This window comes from Alligator mississippiensis, chromosome 6 (assembly GCF_030867095.1).
Source record: "Alligator mississippiensis isolate rAllMis1 chromosome 6, rAllMis1, whole genome shotgun sequence".
NCBI lineage: Eukaryota > Metazoa > Chordata > Crocodylia > Alligatoridae > Alligator > Alligator mississippiensis.
The window spans coordinates 25,767,603-25,784,135 of record NC_081829.1 but is presented as its reverse complement, the minus strand read 5'-3'; the positions used below and the strand labels follow the sequence as shown (position 1 = coordinate 25,784,135).

The 16,533-nt window shown below is 50.2% G+C and overlaps 1 protein-coding gene across 6 annotated transcripts in view; it reads left to right on the top strand.

Annotated features, from left to right (window-relative positions):
* NDST2 (N-deacetylase and N-sulfotransferase 2) overlaps positions 1–15,164 on the top strand; it is a 246,320-nt gene extending 231,156 nt beyond the window's left edge. For 5 of the 6 annotated variants that reach the window (XM_059729732.1, XM_059729729.1, XM_059729731.1 and 2 more), the window contains 8 exons: positions 2,451–2,633; positions 3,431–3,527; positions 4,662–4,785; positions 6,438–6,612; positions 6,853–7,023; positions 11,597–11,706; positions 12,691–12,793; positions 13,017–15,164. In XM_059729732.1, the coding sequence (XP_059585715.1) occupies positions 2,451–2,633; positions 3,431–3,527; positions 4,662–4,785; positions 6,438–6,612; positions 6,853–7,023; positions 11,597–11,706; positions 12,691–12,793; positions 13,017–13,142 (1,089 nt within the window). In that variant the 3' untranslated portion in view covers positions 13,143–15,164. Of the gene's footprint in view, positions 1–2,450; positions 2,634–3,430; positions 3,528–4,661; positions 4,786–6,437; positions 6,613–6,852; positions 7,024–11,479; positions 11,707–12,690; positions 12,794–13,016 lie in introns of those variants that run through there. The other variant, XM_059729733.1, reaches the window with a different exon arrangement.
* The last annotated feature ends 1,369 nt before the right edge of the window (positions 15,165–16,533 follow it).

The following is a 16,533-nucleotide window of genomic DNA, read 5'->3' as shown; positions in this document are numbered from 1 at the left end:
AAAAGGCCCTGCAATTCCCCTTGCTTGGGGCAAGGGTGTTCCCAGTACTGGTCTGTAGATTTTAATGGAGGTCCTACACATACTCTGTTGCATGCACCCAGGAGGTTCTTAGAACGAGGGGGTGGCGTGAGAGCCACCCTCCTCCAGCAGGCACCATGTGCCAGTGGAGGGAAAGGGGGTCCATGTGCCTCACTCTGTGTGCTGGCTCCTCTGGTGGTGGAGGGAAGGGATTCCTTCTGATGCCCTGACAGGGACTCCTATATCCCACATCCCACTTCTCACACCAGCACCTACCAGATGAGGGCAAAACCCTACTGTTGTCCTTGGCACAGCTATTGTCCTGTCCCTCTTGCACAAGGCTGCGCTGCACACAGTGTGAAAAACAGCTGCTACCTCCTGTCCCGTGTTCAGAGGCAGATGGATATGATGGATCTTCGACTGCACTCCTGCAGTTTTTTTCTTCCTGTTTGCTCTTCCTACCCCTCTGCAGTCCCTTGCCATGGCCTCTCTGCCTATCTAGCTGGCCCCAGTGTCAGCGTGACTCACTGCCAGGAGGGAGTTCATGTTTGTAGGTTAGTGCTTTGCAGCTTGAGTGAGCAGAGCCCCAGAGAGGCTAAGGATCCAGTGCACAGAGGGAGGCAGGTGCCAAACTCCTACTCAGTGGAAATCAATGGGGATTGTAGGCTCCTAAGTACCATTTTGGCTCTGGTCCTAAGTGACTTCCCAAGGCCACACCAGAAACCTGGCAGAGCAGAGCTGAACCGAGACATCTTGAGCACCAGTCTAGTGCCTTCACAGTGGAACTGTCCTGCTCTTGGCCTGCTGCACCTCACATGGAGCTGGTATTTCAGCCAGGACAACCACTGCACAAGCAGGCTGGGGCCTGGCTGATCCCTAGCTGCACTCTGCTGTGGACAGGGGTGTCCAGCTACTGCCAGGAGGGGCCAGGGAGGAAGAGTGCTGGGACAGCTGCCAGAACCTGGTCTCCTATGTTAATCCAGTTGGAATTGATTACAAAAGTCATTATGCTAGAAAAAGGCCCAGCTGCAGCTCTTCTTGGAGGTGGGGTGTCCTCCCTTCAAGTGTATTGAAGCATCTCCCTGAGTTGCTTCCCAGCAGCTGGCTCTGCTGACCTAGCTGTCCATCCTCCATGGGATTCAGCTTCATATTCCCCAGCAGTGGATGTCCACATGACCATCAAGGCCCAAAGGCCTCTGAGACCCTCTTGCTCCTGCACTCAGTTGCGCCAAAGAGGCGCTAAATGGCTGCCTCCATCCTGTCTCTGGTTGTGCCGCTGATTTTTCACCCTTGAGGTATTTCTGTGCTTGACCGCATGTGGCAGCATGGCAAGACCTGAGCTGTGCAGTTCCCTGGGAACCCTCAGAGCCACACTAGACCCCAGCTGGCAGCACTTGCATCCACATGCTAAAATATTTAGAAGCAAACTGTCAAGGGAAGTGAATCTGCCTGTGAGGAGTGGCATCTGAACAAGGCAGTTATTTACCACGCACTGCAGGGCTGAGAACAAACAGCTTGTGCCAGCATTCAGGAGCAGAGCGAGCTGTGGGAGGGCTGTGCCTGCACCCAGGCCTTGGCCGTGGTGGAAAGTCCAGAAGAGGGTCACACACCTCAAGACTCTGGGCCAGGGGTGGCACTGGCTCTCAGAGAGAGGGAAGGGGAAGACTGTTACCTCAGGTGCATCATTCCTGTTTTAGAGGGTGAGCCATCCCCCAGTTTTCCCTACATTTGTGATATTCACTCCAACCTGAATCAAACCTGCCCATAGAGATAGGCCGTGAGAAACTCCTGTCTGCCCTGGGCACCGGGACGCAGGGCTGTCCCTGGCCAGGCAATCTATGCCAGTGAGCTGGACAAAGAAAGCTTTGACTTCCAGGGGGGACTACTCCAGGAGTTCTGCTCCTAGTTTCTGATGAGCACACACTTTCAGAGCTTCTGATGACCAGCAGAGATTGCCTGCCTAAACAACTCTAGGCCCTCTGGGAACCAGGGTCAATACTTTATGCTTGAACACAGCAATTGGTGCCTGTGCTTGTCTCTTCCTGGGCAAGCAGAAATGTTTGCAAGAGGCACATGAGAAGGGGAAGCTGTGGAAGGGGTCCTCTAGCACTAACAGCTCCTTGTGAGGGGTTGGCAGGTAACGTGCTCTGCTGTACTGCAGGCTTTCTTCTTGGAATTTCCCAGAATTAGACACTACTTAGGGATGGGAGAGGAGCTCCTGCCTTCTCTCCTGAGTTTCCATTGCTTTGGGCAGGTTGGGGCGAGGGTGGACTTGTTCTCCCTTTTCACTGGAGGACAGCCATCATCTATGAGACATGGATTTACCTCAATCCAGATAGCCGTGTTGGCCCTGAGAAGGAAAGAACTTCATGCTTGGCCACAGGGAAATCTTACTTGTCAGTTAAACACTCACTCTCTTTCCCTGCCTGCAGATCAGCATCTTCATGACCCACCTGTCCAACTATGGGAATGACCGGCTGGGGTTGTACACCTTTGAGAGCCTGGTCAAATTTGTACAGTGCTGGACCAACCTTCGCTTGCAGACTCTGCCCCCAATCCAGCTGGCCAAGAAGTACTTTGAGATCTTTCCCCAGGAAAAGAACCCACTGTGGCAGGTGAGGCAGGTTGGGATCTTTTTAGGAAGCATGTCCTACACTAAGTTAGGGCAGCACATGGTGAAAGAGAGATTTCCATAGTGATACTACTCCAGCACACAGCCATGGAGTGAGAGGGGAGGGAGGCAAGGCTGCAGTGGGCTCTGTTCCTGGCATAAGCTGAAGGGACAAAGGAAGCTGTTAGAAGTTATTGGCCTGGCACATTCTGCAGCCACAGGGGTAGCTGCGGGTCCCAGTGCAGTTACAGCAAGCTAGCGTGAAAGGTAAGCACATGGGGCAGGACTGATGCTGGAAAAGCTTGCAGACATATTAGTGTGATTAATCTGGAAGTAATTTCACACCACAGAATTCATGTTGGTTAAATAAAAACATGCTTATTCCATTTCATCCCAGCACAGCAGTTCTGTGCATGTTAATGAGCAGATAAAATTAGCTGAAGGTGATAGAGTTGTCTGTCTGCCAGGACTTCACAGCTGCTGTGTTTTAACATCATGGTGTAGAAGGAAATGCTTCTCAGCCCAGTAGCGATGGTACTAGGTTGTGTAGGCTTGGTTGTATAGGGCAAGGGCACCAGTGAAGCTTGCAAAAGGAGCTCAGACTCCTAACTCATGTAGGAGCTTTTGAAAGTGTTTTCCAGCATCTTTATTCATGTCTTCTTGGTGCTGAGTGAAGTAGTGATGTGACTATGGAATATTCCCCATGTATTACATAAGAGTCCCTTGAGGGCCCTCTATATCCATTGCTCCTTTTGGCATCAGCTCCATTGGTAACACCAAATTTTGCTCACTATCCTGCAGAATCCCTGTGATGATAAGAGGCACAAGGACATCTGGTCCAAAGAGAAAACATGTGATCGGCTCCCCAAGTTCCTCATCGTTGGACCTCAAAAAACTGGTAATCTGAATAATCCATTAAAGATCAATCCCAGGCAGTACCTGGCCTAGAGCTGAGACCTGGGCCAGTACAGCTTCTATGGATATACATACCTTATGAGTTAGAAGTGAGTTGAACTGTTCCAATTTTGACCATGAATTAAATCGGGTTCAAGATGGAATAGTTTTGCTACAGTAGTATTCCTGTAGAATCAGTCAGAGGTAATATTTGCATTGTAAGAGCTTGTATCAGTGTCGTTTGATAGGGCTATGAGTGCTACCTATGTCTATACTCAGAAGAGCTTAGAAGAGGTAATACTGGGTGCCCACTTGGTGCCTTTCTTGTGCCCATTTGGGCTCTGATGAGGCCATCAATATCACTGGCACTCTCCTGGTCATTGCATGTGTGGGCAGTGACCTGGCATGTAGTTCTTGAGCCAAGGAGCCAGTTCTACCCACTGACAAAGCCTCTTCAGTGAGAACAGTTCAAGAGCCCTGACCTGTCTGTGCAGGGCACTTAAACAACAGATGCCAGTCAGTTGTATAGAACAGGGGTCTCCACCCCACAGGAAGCAGTTCTTGCAGCCAAGCTGTTGCCTTCTACCCACGTGCCATTGTGAAGCTCTTCTGATCTGCCTGCAGCCTTGGCAGTGTGTGTCCCACATGCTGGAACAGTTCACCTTTCAGTGCTGACCAGGGCCACCCTTAACCCAGCTAGGCCAGGCCACAGAGAGCTAGCGATTGACACCAACCTTCTTCATAACTCTCACCCATGCCCACAGCAGTCTGGACTCCTGCCCCTGTGCCAGCATTGACAATGCTTCTGCCCACCCTAAGGTGATGTTTGGGCTGCGAAAAAACACAGGCCAACTAGAATCAGGTTCAATAGCTGTGGAGACACGGTGCCATGGGTTTAACTCTGATTGGCAGCCTGGGTTCTTCCCCAAGCTCCCCTGTTGACTAAAGCTGCATGCTTGAGATAACGCTGAGTGACCGTCTCCAGAGCTATTTTAACATGAATTACAGTATCTAACTCTGGGACTCTAAGCTCCATCCAGCACACAGCTATGTGGGGGCTTTTTGCTGTGTCGAAATACCCATATTTCCTAGTCCTCAGAACAATGCAGGGTCCATTAACCATCACTTCTTCTTGCAGGCACCACAGCTGTGCACTTCTTCTTGACCATGCACCCTGCTGTCACCAGTAATTTTCCCAGTCCATCCACCTTTGAAGAGATCCAGTTTTTCAATGGACCCAACTATCACAAAGGAATTGACTGGTCAGTGTATGAGCTGCTGTCATGTCCCCTTCCCAGTTATTCTCTGCTCCATCCACCTCAGCCTTTTGCTCTCCCATTTCTGCCCATTGGGGTTCATCTCAAGGTGCTCCACTCACATCCTCACAGGAAACTTCTCTCCATTTTTCTCCATCCCCCACCCCATCGAGGCACTGGGTCCTGGCAGTGTAGTCTGTAATCACATCTGCCCATAGCTCAACTTTGCCTAAATTTTTAAAGTTTGGCACCCTTTCCTTCGGGAAAATGGAACTGCTCCTGTCCCTCCAGCCCTGCCATGTGATGTTAGGTGATCTGCTCACTCAGGGCACATTGGAGAGATCTCCATAATATGGGACACTTCCATTATGTGCTTTGATAAGCTACAGAATAGTTAGGCGTGTATGGGGCACCTGACACCTGGGTGCTCTTGAGTAGGCACTTTACCAACACAGGTAGATGCCATTGCATCACTTGCACGTGGCCAGGGTGTCTGCGTGTCCATGTGAGCATAAGGACCATCACTAGTGTGGGTAGGCTGGTGTAACAGTAAGTGTCTCTACGTGGGGTTTATACCACTGACACTAGCAGTATCATTAAACTAGCACCTTTCCAATGCAGACCTCCCTCTGCAGGTCTGTCTTTACTGTAGAAAGAAAAAGAAACCAGTGCCATTGTGTCCAAACAGCATTAATTCATGTGTGACTGTAACTGCTGTGGACATCTCTCATGGCTTCTTGGGCTACACTAAGCCAAGCTGCTCCATGAAATCTTCCCTGGTGAATTTTGAGAGCATTTGCCTTACCTTTTTGGGCACCTAGGAAATTTTGGGACGCCCTAGTGGCCCACTAGGAGAATCAGCTCACAGCCACACTGCCAAGGGCAAAGGGCAATTGTGTGAAGGTACTGGAGGACTATGACTAGCAGCACTTGAGTGAGGCTGGCCTGCCTCCAGGCTGCAGAGGGGTTATGTTAGCACCTACCAAGTTGTCCTCACTTGGGTTTTTTAGCCTATGTCGTGCCCCCCCACCCCCCCATGAGCCAGGCAGCTTGTTAAAAAGCATTGCTGTGCTCAAGTTCAGGGGGTTTATGTATAGATAGGCCTTTAAGGTCTGAGAACCTCACAGCCTTTGTTGTAGTTGCTTCCCTGTGAGGTGGGCCCCTACTATTATCCCCACTGCACAGAGGTTAAGTGACTTACTCAGGATCAGACAGGAAGTCCACGGCAGTACAGGAATTTGAATCTGATTTTCTTAAGTCCCAGGTGAGTGTGAAACTCTTGGAGTATCCTTCACTTCTTACAGGGTTTTCTTTGAAACTCCAGGAGCAAGGGTCTTACTTGGAACCTCCAGCTACTCCTCTCCACCACCCAAGAGGGTGTGCCCCACAAATAAGAAAATGCTGTCTTAGCCCTTTATGTTCCCCACCTGATGTCAGGACCCAGATGCTGTTGGCAGTACCCCCATTCCAAGTCAGTCCCTCTCTGACTCCATGTGCCTGTTCACACCAAGCTCCTGTGTGGCTGGTGCTGGTGTTGTGAGTGCCAGGTACAGTGTGGAGCCCTGAGGCGGCGAATGGGCCACATACTTGTTTCCTGCTGGGTCATCCTCCCCCTCACCCCATTCCATCTCATTCTCCTTGTTGGCTTTGTTTGGCAGGTACATGGAATTCTTTCCCATCCCCTCCAATGCCAGCACAGACTTCATGTTTGAGAAAAGTGCCAACTACTTTGACACAGAGGTGGTACCAAAGCGTGGCGCAGCCCTGCTCCCACGAGCCAAAATCATCTCTGTCCTGATCAACCCTGCTGACCGAGCCTACTCCTGGTACCAGGTACCTCCTCTCTGCTGGGCTGGGCTGCACATGTGTTCTAGTGGGGGAAAGGGGGTACACTGATTTCTGCAAGGAGGGAGGGCCAAATTGATCTTAATTTTGGACAGCAGAGAGTTTGATGTTTACCAGGGACTTGGTGTGTCTGTGCTAGGAGCCAGTTGGGTATATAGTGATGTGTTTGTTCAGGGAGAGGCAGAATCCTGTGTCCCTGTCTACTAACCATGTGCATGTGTTCCCCAGCACCAGCGCGCTCACAATGACCCTGTGGCACTCAACTACACCTTCTACCAAGTGATCTCTGCGAAAGCCCAGGCCCTTCAGGAGCTGCGTAATCTGCAGGGCCGATGCCTGCTCCCTGGATGGTACTCAACACACCTAGAGCGCTGGCTGACATACTATCCCCCAGGGCAGGTATGAGTGCTACCACCTGTAGCAAAAGGGTGGTTGGGGTCAGTGAACAGTGTTGCATGGAAACCAGCCACCCTCAGGAGTGACAGAAGGCCCTTGTGCCAGAGGGGGAGGAGGGCAAGAGAGTGGCCTGGCTTCTTGGAGCCCAGCACGGTGACCGCAGAGCCAAGGGCTACGCAGTCCCTCTCATTCTGCTTTCACTTCACCTCATAGCTTATTCCGCTGCTTCCTGCCCTCCCGTGTGACTCGATAAGGGTTGAGCTTGGATACTTTGGCATATCCTGTCCCCACACATTTCAGAATTTCAGCTGGGATCCAGCATCTGCAGGCATTAGAGTCAGCGTCAGTGTCTAGAGCAGGGTGTCAAGTTCCACAGGCCAGATGAATGGCGCAGGGCTGGTCCACAGGCCAGATCAGGCCCATGGATCTACTCCCCATGCCTCTGCCTGCATGCCTGATCCATTGCAAGCAGCAACTGCCCAAGCCGGTCCAGGGCACCAGCTTCAGTAACCACTGAAGCCCAGGACTGGCCCTGGCAAGCAGTACAGTCTGAGACCTGGCCCTGCCAGGCTGCCCTGCTGGACCAGTCCTGGACTGTGCCACCCACGCCACTCGTTGGGTTTGGGTCCTGGGCTGCACCTCCTGCAACATCCGGAGGCATAGGCAGCAAGCAGCGTGGGCAGTGCAGCCTGGAATTGACTACAGCAAGTGCCACAGGTGGCCCATGCCTCGGACATTGCATGGGGTGGGGGCCGGTCTGGCATTGCAAAAGGGGCAGCACCAGGGCTCCATGGGTCATGCTTGACACTCCTGGTGTAGGTGGCTGTGAGCACCCCTGCAGTACTGCAGTGTGTGGAGACCCACAAAGGACTCATGTTCAGCAGTAGCAATGCAGTGTGCATCCCCAGGACCCAGGGGTCATGCAGCTGCCTGCCATGCTTTGCAGGGCTATAAAGGGAGGCCTTAGGATCTGCTGCTTGTCATGGTTGCTCCTAGCTTCAAGTAACTCTGCTCAGGGTGCATTTTATTGCAGACGAGTCTGTTGTCCCTGGCCTACCTAGCATGCAAGCGTTCTGTTTATCAATTTCCTGAAGATAATTAACATAAAATGCAGATCATTTCAGTCCATGAAGCCACCTTCATTAGAACAAGAGGTTTAACTATCCTGTGTGCTCGAGTCAGAGACAATCTTAGCAACCTCAGTTTTCTGCTCACCATAAATGTTGATTGCCCAGGACTCAGCCTCTGTTGACAGAGTTGTTCTTGGGGAGCTCACACACCCACAGCCTCCCATCAGGCACCTTTGGCCCTTGTTCTCTGCAGAAGCAATAACTGACTCTAGCTGGTGGATCTGTTATCTCTTGCACGCAGCCATGCCATAGAACAGGAGGAGAGAGTGCAGCAAAACAGAGATCTGTGTTGGTGGTGGCTGTTAGAGCAGAACCAGTGCCTCCTGTCCTATGTGGGCAGCAGGATGCAACTCTGACAAGAGCAAACCAATCTTGGTGCAGCCACAGAGAGCAAGAGCAGCTGATGTCAGCTCTGCCCAGGCAGCATGTGGTGCAGCTAGAGGTCAGCAGGTTGCATCCCTTCCTCCACAACCTGCATGTATGATTGGGAACCCTGGTAGAAATTATAGATTAACTATGCCCTCCCCCCCTAATTTAAAAGTGGCAGCAGCAGCTACAGGAAACCAGACTGCACTTGCTTCTGTGTTCAGAACTGGGGGTGTCAGCAGGGAGCCACATCAATCTGAAGTATGTCATCACATGGCTGAGCATGCATCTGTCTCATTTAATAGCTGGCCATTTAGTACCAATGACACAGGAGGGAGAGAGAGAGAGAGAGCACTATCCCCTTAGTATTATCCAGTGACAAGACTTTAAAATAATGGCAGGAAGGATGAATCAGAAACAGCTGTTAATTGCACTGAAAACTTTTCAGCTGAGCTCATCACAAAAACTTAAAGTGCTCTGAAAAGGTGGAACTAGGGAGCTCTCCTGATTGTGGCAAAGTTCACTGGCCAGGCTTCTTTAGCTGATGCGCAGGGCAAAGACTAAGGCCGGTTAGAATAAGACTCTGGGGGCATGACTTCACTGCAGAGTTGCATAGTAAGATCAGCATCCAGGTTGGCCTAACCCAGCTTTGAACAGTCACACTATAGAGCCTACCTGAGGTCAGGTGACATAGCAAGATGACTTTCCAGTCTCCTCTTGAAGATTTCCAGGGTAGGCTTTTGTACCACTGGAGGGAGCTTATTCCACAGTCTGGACACCCACCCTAGTTTTGAAGTAGTTTTTCCTAATGTTGAGCCTGAAACAGTCTTCCAGGAGTTTGTGACCATTACTCCTAATTTTCCCCTCTGGTGTCCTGGTGAACAGTTGTTCACTGAGCCCTTTATGTACTCCCCTGATGTAGTGGTAAGCTGCTACCAAGTCCCCTCTGACCCTTCTCTTTTTGCTCAAGCCACTGCAGCCTGCCTGGAACTTCACTTAGGTTTGTCACTAAGCTGTCTGGAGGTGCATCCTATGCTGCTTTTGCATGACTCAGTGAACCGTGAGCAAGCCTGGCTGTTCTTCTGGGTGCACAAGAGGAATTATGGGAAGGAACAGGAGAACTGTCAGTAGATGTATGCTTCAGCTTGCCTCCTCATTGTTAATGGAGTGGTTTAACCAGACTGAATGAAAACAGCATTCTGGTTTCAACCTATACTCCCAGGCAGTCAGCTCGCATGGGTTTGGCAGTAAGAGGGTTTTGTGGGGGTGATGGAAAAGGGGTTATAAGAGCTTGTCAGCAGCATTCATTTAAGAAAACCAGTTTTTAGGAGGAAGAATTCTGCATTGCAAAAGGCACCAAAAATACTGTAACGATGCAGTGACTTTATACAAAAAAAGGGATATTTCCCTGTCACTCTTTCTTACTGGGCTTTGTTTTAGCAAACTAATTGCATAGGAAAGGACTCTACAGATTGTTCAATGGTATTTATACTGGTTGATGTCTGGAAATCTGCCACAGAGAGGCCATGTCATCCCCCATCCCCTCTAAACACTGCTTCCTCACTTCCTCTCCAATATGCCAGTCTGAGACCAGGACAAGAAAAGGAGCCTTTCCATTCTGAGGTTGAGAGAAGGAGCTGCTAAGCTCAGCTGAAGAGATGAACTGCCTCACTCCAGTATGCCTGGTGTACCATCTGTGGCCAGCAGCTTCTAACATAAGGGCAGGCAATTATTTTGGGCAGAGGGCCACTTACCGAGTTTTGGCAAGCTGTTGAGCACCACATGGGTAGCCCCATCCCTTGACAGGTGCCCTACACCTTGGTTCCTATCTTATGACTGGAAGTCTCACCCCTAACCTCTGACCTTTGCCACCAAAAGTCCCTCCCCTTGCCCCTGGAAGTACTTCTTTCAACAAGGGCTTTTGCCATCTCAGAACCAGAAAAAAAAAAAAATTATAGTCTAAAAAGCAAACATCTAAAACATTCATTAATTTGACTTCAAAAAATATTTTTGTCCTGATTTACATGTGTTTGTGTAGTATACATAGAGGTGATTGCACAATAGCTTAAATGAAGTCTTACTCTTGTATATTATGGGGGGATGGGGGGAGAGCATGGGTGGTGTAGGTAAGGGTGAGGGAGCATGTGCGTGTGGCTTTGTGAGGTGTGGGTGGGTATGGGGTTTGTGGGGGAAAGGGTGGCTGAGGTATGTGATGGGGTGTGGGTGTGGCAGTCTGCAAGTATGGCAGTGTGAGGGGTACATGCGTATGGTGGGGTATGCATGTGGGACTCATCCTATGAACCCACACTCTGTCCCGCCCTCCCTGCACCTCCCCCACCCCGCTCCTGGCCCTGGGGTACCAGCGCGGGCCCTGCACTCCCGCTCGCTGCCATTCACCCTCATCTGTAGCTGCCATTTCCCCCAGGGCTTCTTATCTGAATTTCCCTCTGGCACAGGGAGGCGGGAACAGGGGCCCAGGCCAGAAGCCTCTGGTAGGCACAGGGCTTCTGGTTGGCGGGGGGGGGGGGGTCAGGCAGGCCTTGCTGCTGGACTACAGGGTCCTGCCACTGGCTTCCCCTGGGTCCTACTGCTCCCGGCTCCTGTAGAGTTTGACAAGCAGTCAGGAACATAAATGTTAATTTTCTAAATTTTTAGGGGCCCTGCAGGCCAGGTAGAATGGTTTGTAGGCCAGATTTTGCCCACCCCTGTTTTAGCATCTCCTACATGACCCTAGGCCTCAGCTCCCCAGAGCTCACCCCCAAGTTATTCCTTGTGAGCAATTTCCAATGAAATAGTGCTTCTTGTGACAAAAAGCCAGTGTTTGTCGGCTATGCTCAGAGGAGGAAAAGGAATTGTAACACTGTGGAGAGCAGCATGTTTAAAAAAAAAAAAAAAAAAAAAAAAAAAAAAAAAAAAAAAGAGGAAGCAACAGGCTCTTGAGCCAAGGTCTGCAATTGTTCTAGGCATCTGATTGCACAGCGCTCCTTCACGAAAGCCCAACCCCAGAGACGCTCCTTCTCTGGGTGCATGACAGAAACTGACAGACTCACCCAGGAAGCTCATGGAGGGTCTCCTTTCAGATTCTGATTGTGGATGGCCAGGAGCTCCGGCACAACCCTGCCTCCATCATGGACAGCATCCAGAAGTTCTTGGGGGTGACACCACTCTTCAACTACACCCAGGCTCTCAAGTAAGGATGCTTCAGTATGCACATGACATTGCTAATAGCTATGGGCCAGGCACTGCATGGGAGCTTGACCATGACTGTCCTTCGGGGGAGAAGGGCTGTAACCAGCTGTCTGAAGGTTCTCCAGAGGGTTGCAGTTTACACCAACAGCTAAGGGTGTAACAGTTCTAAGGCCGCCTCCCCAGGCTCCTCAGTTGCAGGCACCCTGACAGAGCCTTGACTCCAAAACCAGATGGAAACCGTGGCCAGTCTGGGCCCTTCTGGTTACCTCACTTCTCAAGAGCTAGGAATGGGCTGAGTGGGTACTGGGGAGGGAGGTCTTACTCTTCTTAGAAGCTGTGCCACCCCAGTTTTAGACTCTCTGAGTGTGTGTCTGTGGGCCAGTATAGAACATAGGATGCGTGCTGGAGTACATACAGGTGCCCCTCATGCTGCCCTAGAGGCCTCTCTCCCTAAGTCAACCTCTCCAAGCCCTGTTGCTGGGTAGTGAGGTTCCCAGTACAGTAATTCCTCATTCAGGACCTTGTTATCACAGTAGCTGCTGGGGGACAGGATATTTTTCCCTGTGCTGGTTTAAAACCATGAGGCTGAGGTTTTAAGCACAATAGGATGTTAGTCTAACTCTAATACAGACCAGGATATATATATATTTTTTTTTTTTTACACTAGCTCCTACAGAACTTGCATAGCCAGCAAACCACACAAGTGTTTGTTTGGGTGTAATGGCAGAAGGAAAATAGTTTTGAAAACCAACCCACTGTTGCAGCATTTTGCACAAATGCTGTAGCATTTACTTGGGCCCACAGCATGTACAGCTAGTTAACCTTTTTTTTTTTCCTTCATTGTCAACACTGAAAAAAAGTGCTCAAAAGAAGCAAACAGCATAGAGTGAAACATCAGCATTTAAAAATCCTGAATGGAGACTCGGCTAAGGGAAAGGAAGAAGTTCATGGACTCTTTGATTTTTAACATAAGTGTCTTTTTCAGGTTTGATGAGGCAAAAGGCTTTTGGTGCCAGGTACTGGAGGGAGGGAAGACAAAATGCCTGGGAAAGAGTAAAGGAAGGAAATATCCCGATATGGATTCCTCGGTGAGTAGCCTGCTCAAGCAAAAACTGCGGTGCCCAAAGAGCAGTGGGGAGACTGTGCATGGTCAGGCCTGAGTGCAAGTGCCTTCCTTCTTCCTAGGGGATGTTGTTGCTGAATCAGCAGCAGGGAACAACAGTAGACAGGGACCTCTGCTTTAGAGGAATGTGTTGTTGAGGGCAAGACTTTATTTAACCCTCACTAACACCATCTACCTTCTCCATGCAGTCACGGCTGTTCCTACGAGACTTCTACCGGGAGCACAACATTGAGTTATCCAAGCTGATGAACAGACTCGGGCAGCCCCTTCCAACGTGGCTCCGGGAAGAAGTGCAGAACTCCAGCTGGAGCTGAGCCTGGCTGGCAGCCGTATAGTGCTGTCACTCCCACCAGTGTGGAAATACTTTACACTGCCATCTCTTGTCACTCAAAAAAAACTACTGGACAAAAGGGCAGGAGCAGGGAATGTGTGCAGAGCCCCTCCTCCTGTCCCGGCAAGGGCTGCTGCCTTGTCCCTGTCACCCACCAAGATGCAGAGGATGTGGCGCACAGTGCAAATTGGGCCCTTAAGTATTAATGGTTTGTCACATAGCTTTGTGCAAGATGGATGCAGAGCAACTGCAGTCACTCCCAGTTCAGCACCTGCCTCACCCCTTCCCAAGCAGAGACACACCACAGACCTCTGGTGGGCTTCACTCCCTCCTCCAAGCAAAGCAGGCTGGCTGGGGGGTGGTGGTGGAAAAAGGAGAGAGTGATAGCCCTCTACATTCAGCCCATTACCCACAGAGCACCCAAAGCATGGTGGTTGAAGTGTTAATACCTTACTCCAGTACCGCTACTGAAACAGACGTGGCATGAGGGGCCTGTGCTTTGGCTGGTGAGTGGCAAGGCGGGGCTGTGGCAGAGCAAAGTGGGGGTATAGGTCAGTGTAGTACAGGCATGGGTCCTGCTTTCTCTGTGTTGGAGGTCGGTGCCATTGCTACTATCATGTGGCACCTCAGAATTGCACCCAGGAGTAGTCTGGGCCCTGCTCTGGTGGTGTGAAGAAGATTGCCTTTCCCTGCCTGCAGCCTTGCTATCATGATCCTGTGAGTGAAGGTAAGGGGCCATAGGAAATGAGGCAGAGATTTGCATAAGTTGCCATAAGTAAACCACTTGTTTTAAGGCAGAAATGAGAATGTGCGCGCTCTTGCTCGCTCTCGCACAACTCTGCGTGGGTGACTGGCCTTTGCCTGCTGAAGCTCCTAAATGTGGTTTGTGTCCCAGTATAACCAAGCAGGGCTCCTTCAGGTCTGCCTCCCCTCCCACCAAGTGCTGTGCAGTACTATCTTTGGTGGGGAAATCAACAGACCTGGGCTTCATCGAAGGCAAGGGCAGAAGGTGAGGCCTTACACCTGTTTCAGACCACAGCTAGTCAAGTGGACAAGATCTTATTTTTGCCCATCCCTTCCCCAGGACCACAGCCCCTAAAGATTTTTTTGCTCAAAAGCAGCATAGGTTCAACTTTGGCATGAAGCTTGTCAGAGAGAGAGAGGGGCCTCCTACTCTACGAGACAGGATAGGGCCTGATCCTTGCAATTCAGAAAGGAAGAAGACTGAACCAGATGGAAGTCCTCACTGCATTTTAGAGGCAGGCTGTGTGGGGAGAGCAAATACCAGGTCACCTATGCCATGTGAAGTGAAGCATTCTGGGGTTTTGTCTTGCTCCGATCAGGCACTCTAGAGCAGCAAGGGACTGAGTCACTTCTGAAACAGTTGCAAGTTCATTTTGCTGTTACAGTCTAAGTTTTCTTTGGCTGAGCCATGGGTACCTTCCATGCGTAAGGGGAGCCTCTGGAGGTAGCAAGCTCCCCGCCCCCACCCCTAACCCCCCCATAGCATTATACACCCAGGAGAGAAGGTGGGGGAAATGCTCCTTCTTCAGAAGACAGCCAGGTTTCCCCCGAGAACAATCTGGCCAGGAACACAAATAACATGGCAATTTCTGCAACTGTCATAATTTTTCCCCCCTCCCTATCAGAGAAGTTGTTTCAACCAAGCTTTTTCATTAAGCCCTAGGTATTGTGTATTTTAAATGGTGCATTTACCATTGTATGTAAATGTATATAACATGCAATATAGTATTTTATTCCATGTGCCCTGGGGAAGGGCAAACCTTGTGCAGTCAGAAAAAAGAAAGAGGAACAAAACCCATTCTCAACCCTGTTAGAGGCCAGAAGAGGTGAGTTGAGGAGAGCCCCACTTTCTGCACTGGATTCATGTATAATGTCATTCACATTGAATGATGATGATAATGGAGAAATTCTTGGCTCTCGCAGCTGAGCACAAGTGTCTGAATAAAGGCTAGAAGTAGCAATAAATGTACTACTTATTTTTTGTTGGGCTGTGCTGGTCTGCCATGTTATCTTCTGCCTTCAGTTGCTCACACAGTAAAAGCCACCCCAGGGCCAGTGCCACCTTGCCTCAGTGTGCAGTGATGGCAGGGTTGGCTACTAGCCCCAAGGCTGTGGCAAGCAGCAGCTATATGCCACAGAGCTGTACATTGTACAACAGGCTGAGAAGGCACCGTCCTCCCCTCTTCCTAGGTCTGCACAGTAAAGGGAGGTTCTTGACCCACTCTTGCCCCACTTCCTCCCAGCTGCAGCCAGGAATAGGCTCACATCTCTGATGAAACACAAGACCCAGTCCAGTGCTGCTCAGGTCATTAACAGGGAACAACAGCCTGCTGTAGGATTAGCACATCTATAAAGGTGCTCACATTCTCTCATTTCACTCAGCTAATTAAATTTGAGGCTAAGTGACATTATAGTTAAAATTAGGGCAGCTGTTTTAACAAAACAGAAATAGCCAACAGCTATCAGGACCCCATGCACTTCAAACTGCAGACCAGGGCCTGAGGCAGAACCTACCCAAGCAATGCAGGTGCAGTACAGCCTGTGATTGTATTATGCACTGCACAGCAGAGCTGCCTTCTGAGGCTCTTACACTTCCCAAATGTGTTGGTCCCTTTTGAGTTGTCACTTACCTCTTATCTTTAAGCTTGTGCTCAAGCCTGCAGCACCCAGGCCAATAGGAATGAGCTACTACTGCAGATTTCTCCAACTTCAGCTAGCCTTCCTCATCCTCAGTTTCAACCATACATCTAATGGCTTGGCCCCTAATTCAAGCACTCTTAGCCAGTCTACCCCAACCAAAGCTTCCTCCTAACTGGCACAGTGACTGGAGCAGCTACTTATTCCCCAGACAAAGCCTTCCAAGCCTGAGGAAACAAAAACCAGTTGGCTATTTAGATAGGTTTCAAACACAACCATCCCATGTGCAGATGCATTACTGTGGCACCACCTTTACCCTGACTGGAGGCTGATGAAGTCTATGCTAACATGGTGTAGTTCAGTGGAGATGAAGGGCACGGCCACAAGTTTGTTCTGCATGAAGGGAATTTAAAATGTACAAGGAAACAGTTCCTGTATCACTGCTGTACAAAACCTCGTGGATACCTAGCACTCTGTGACCCACCACAGAGTATGAGAATTTCTGCAGACTAAAAAAAATCATAAAAATTAGAACATCATCCAAAACATGCATCTAAAGCAGTGGTTCCCAACCTTTTTTTGCCACAGCCTGCTGCTGGGAGCAGAATGCAGTGGTGCCAGTGGAGCTCCCAGCATGGGGAATGACTCTTTTGTGCATGGCATTGCCAGCATTGCCCCCTGCAGCCCTCATTTGGGTCATGACCTGACGTTAG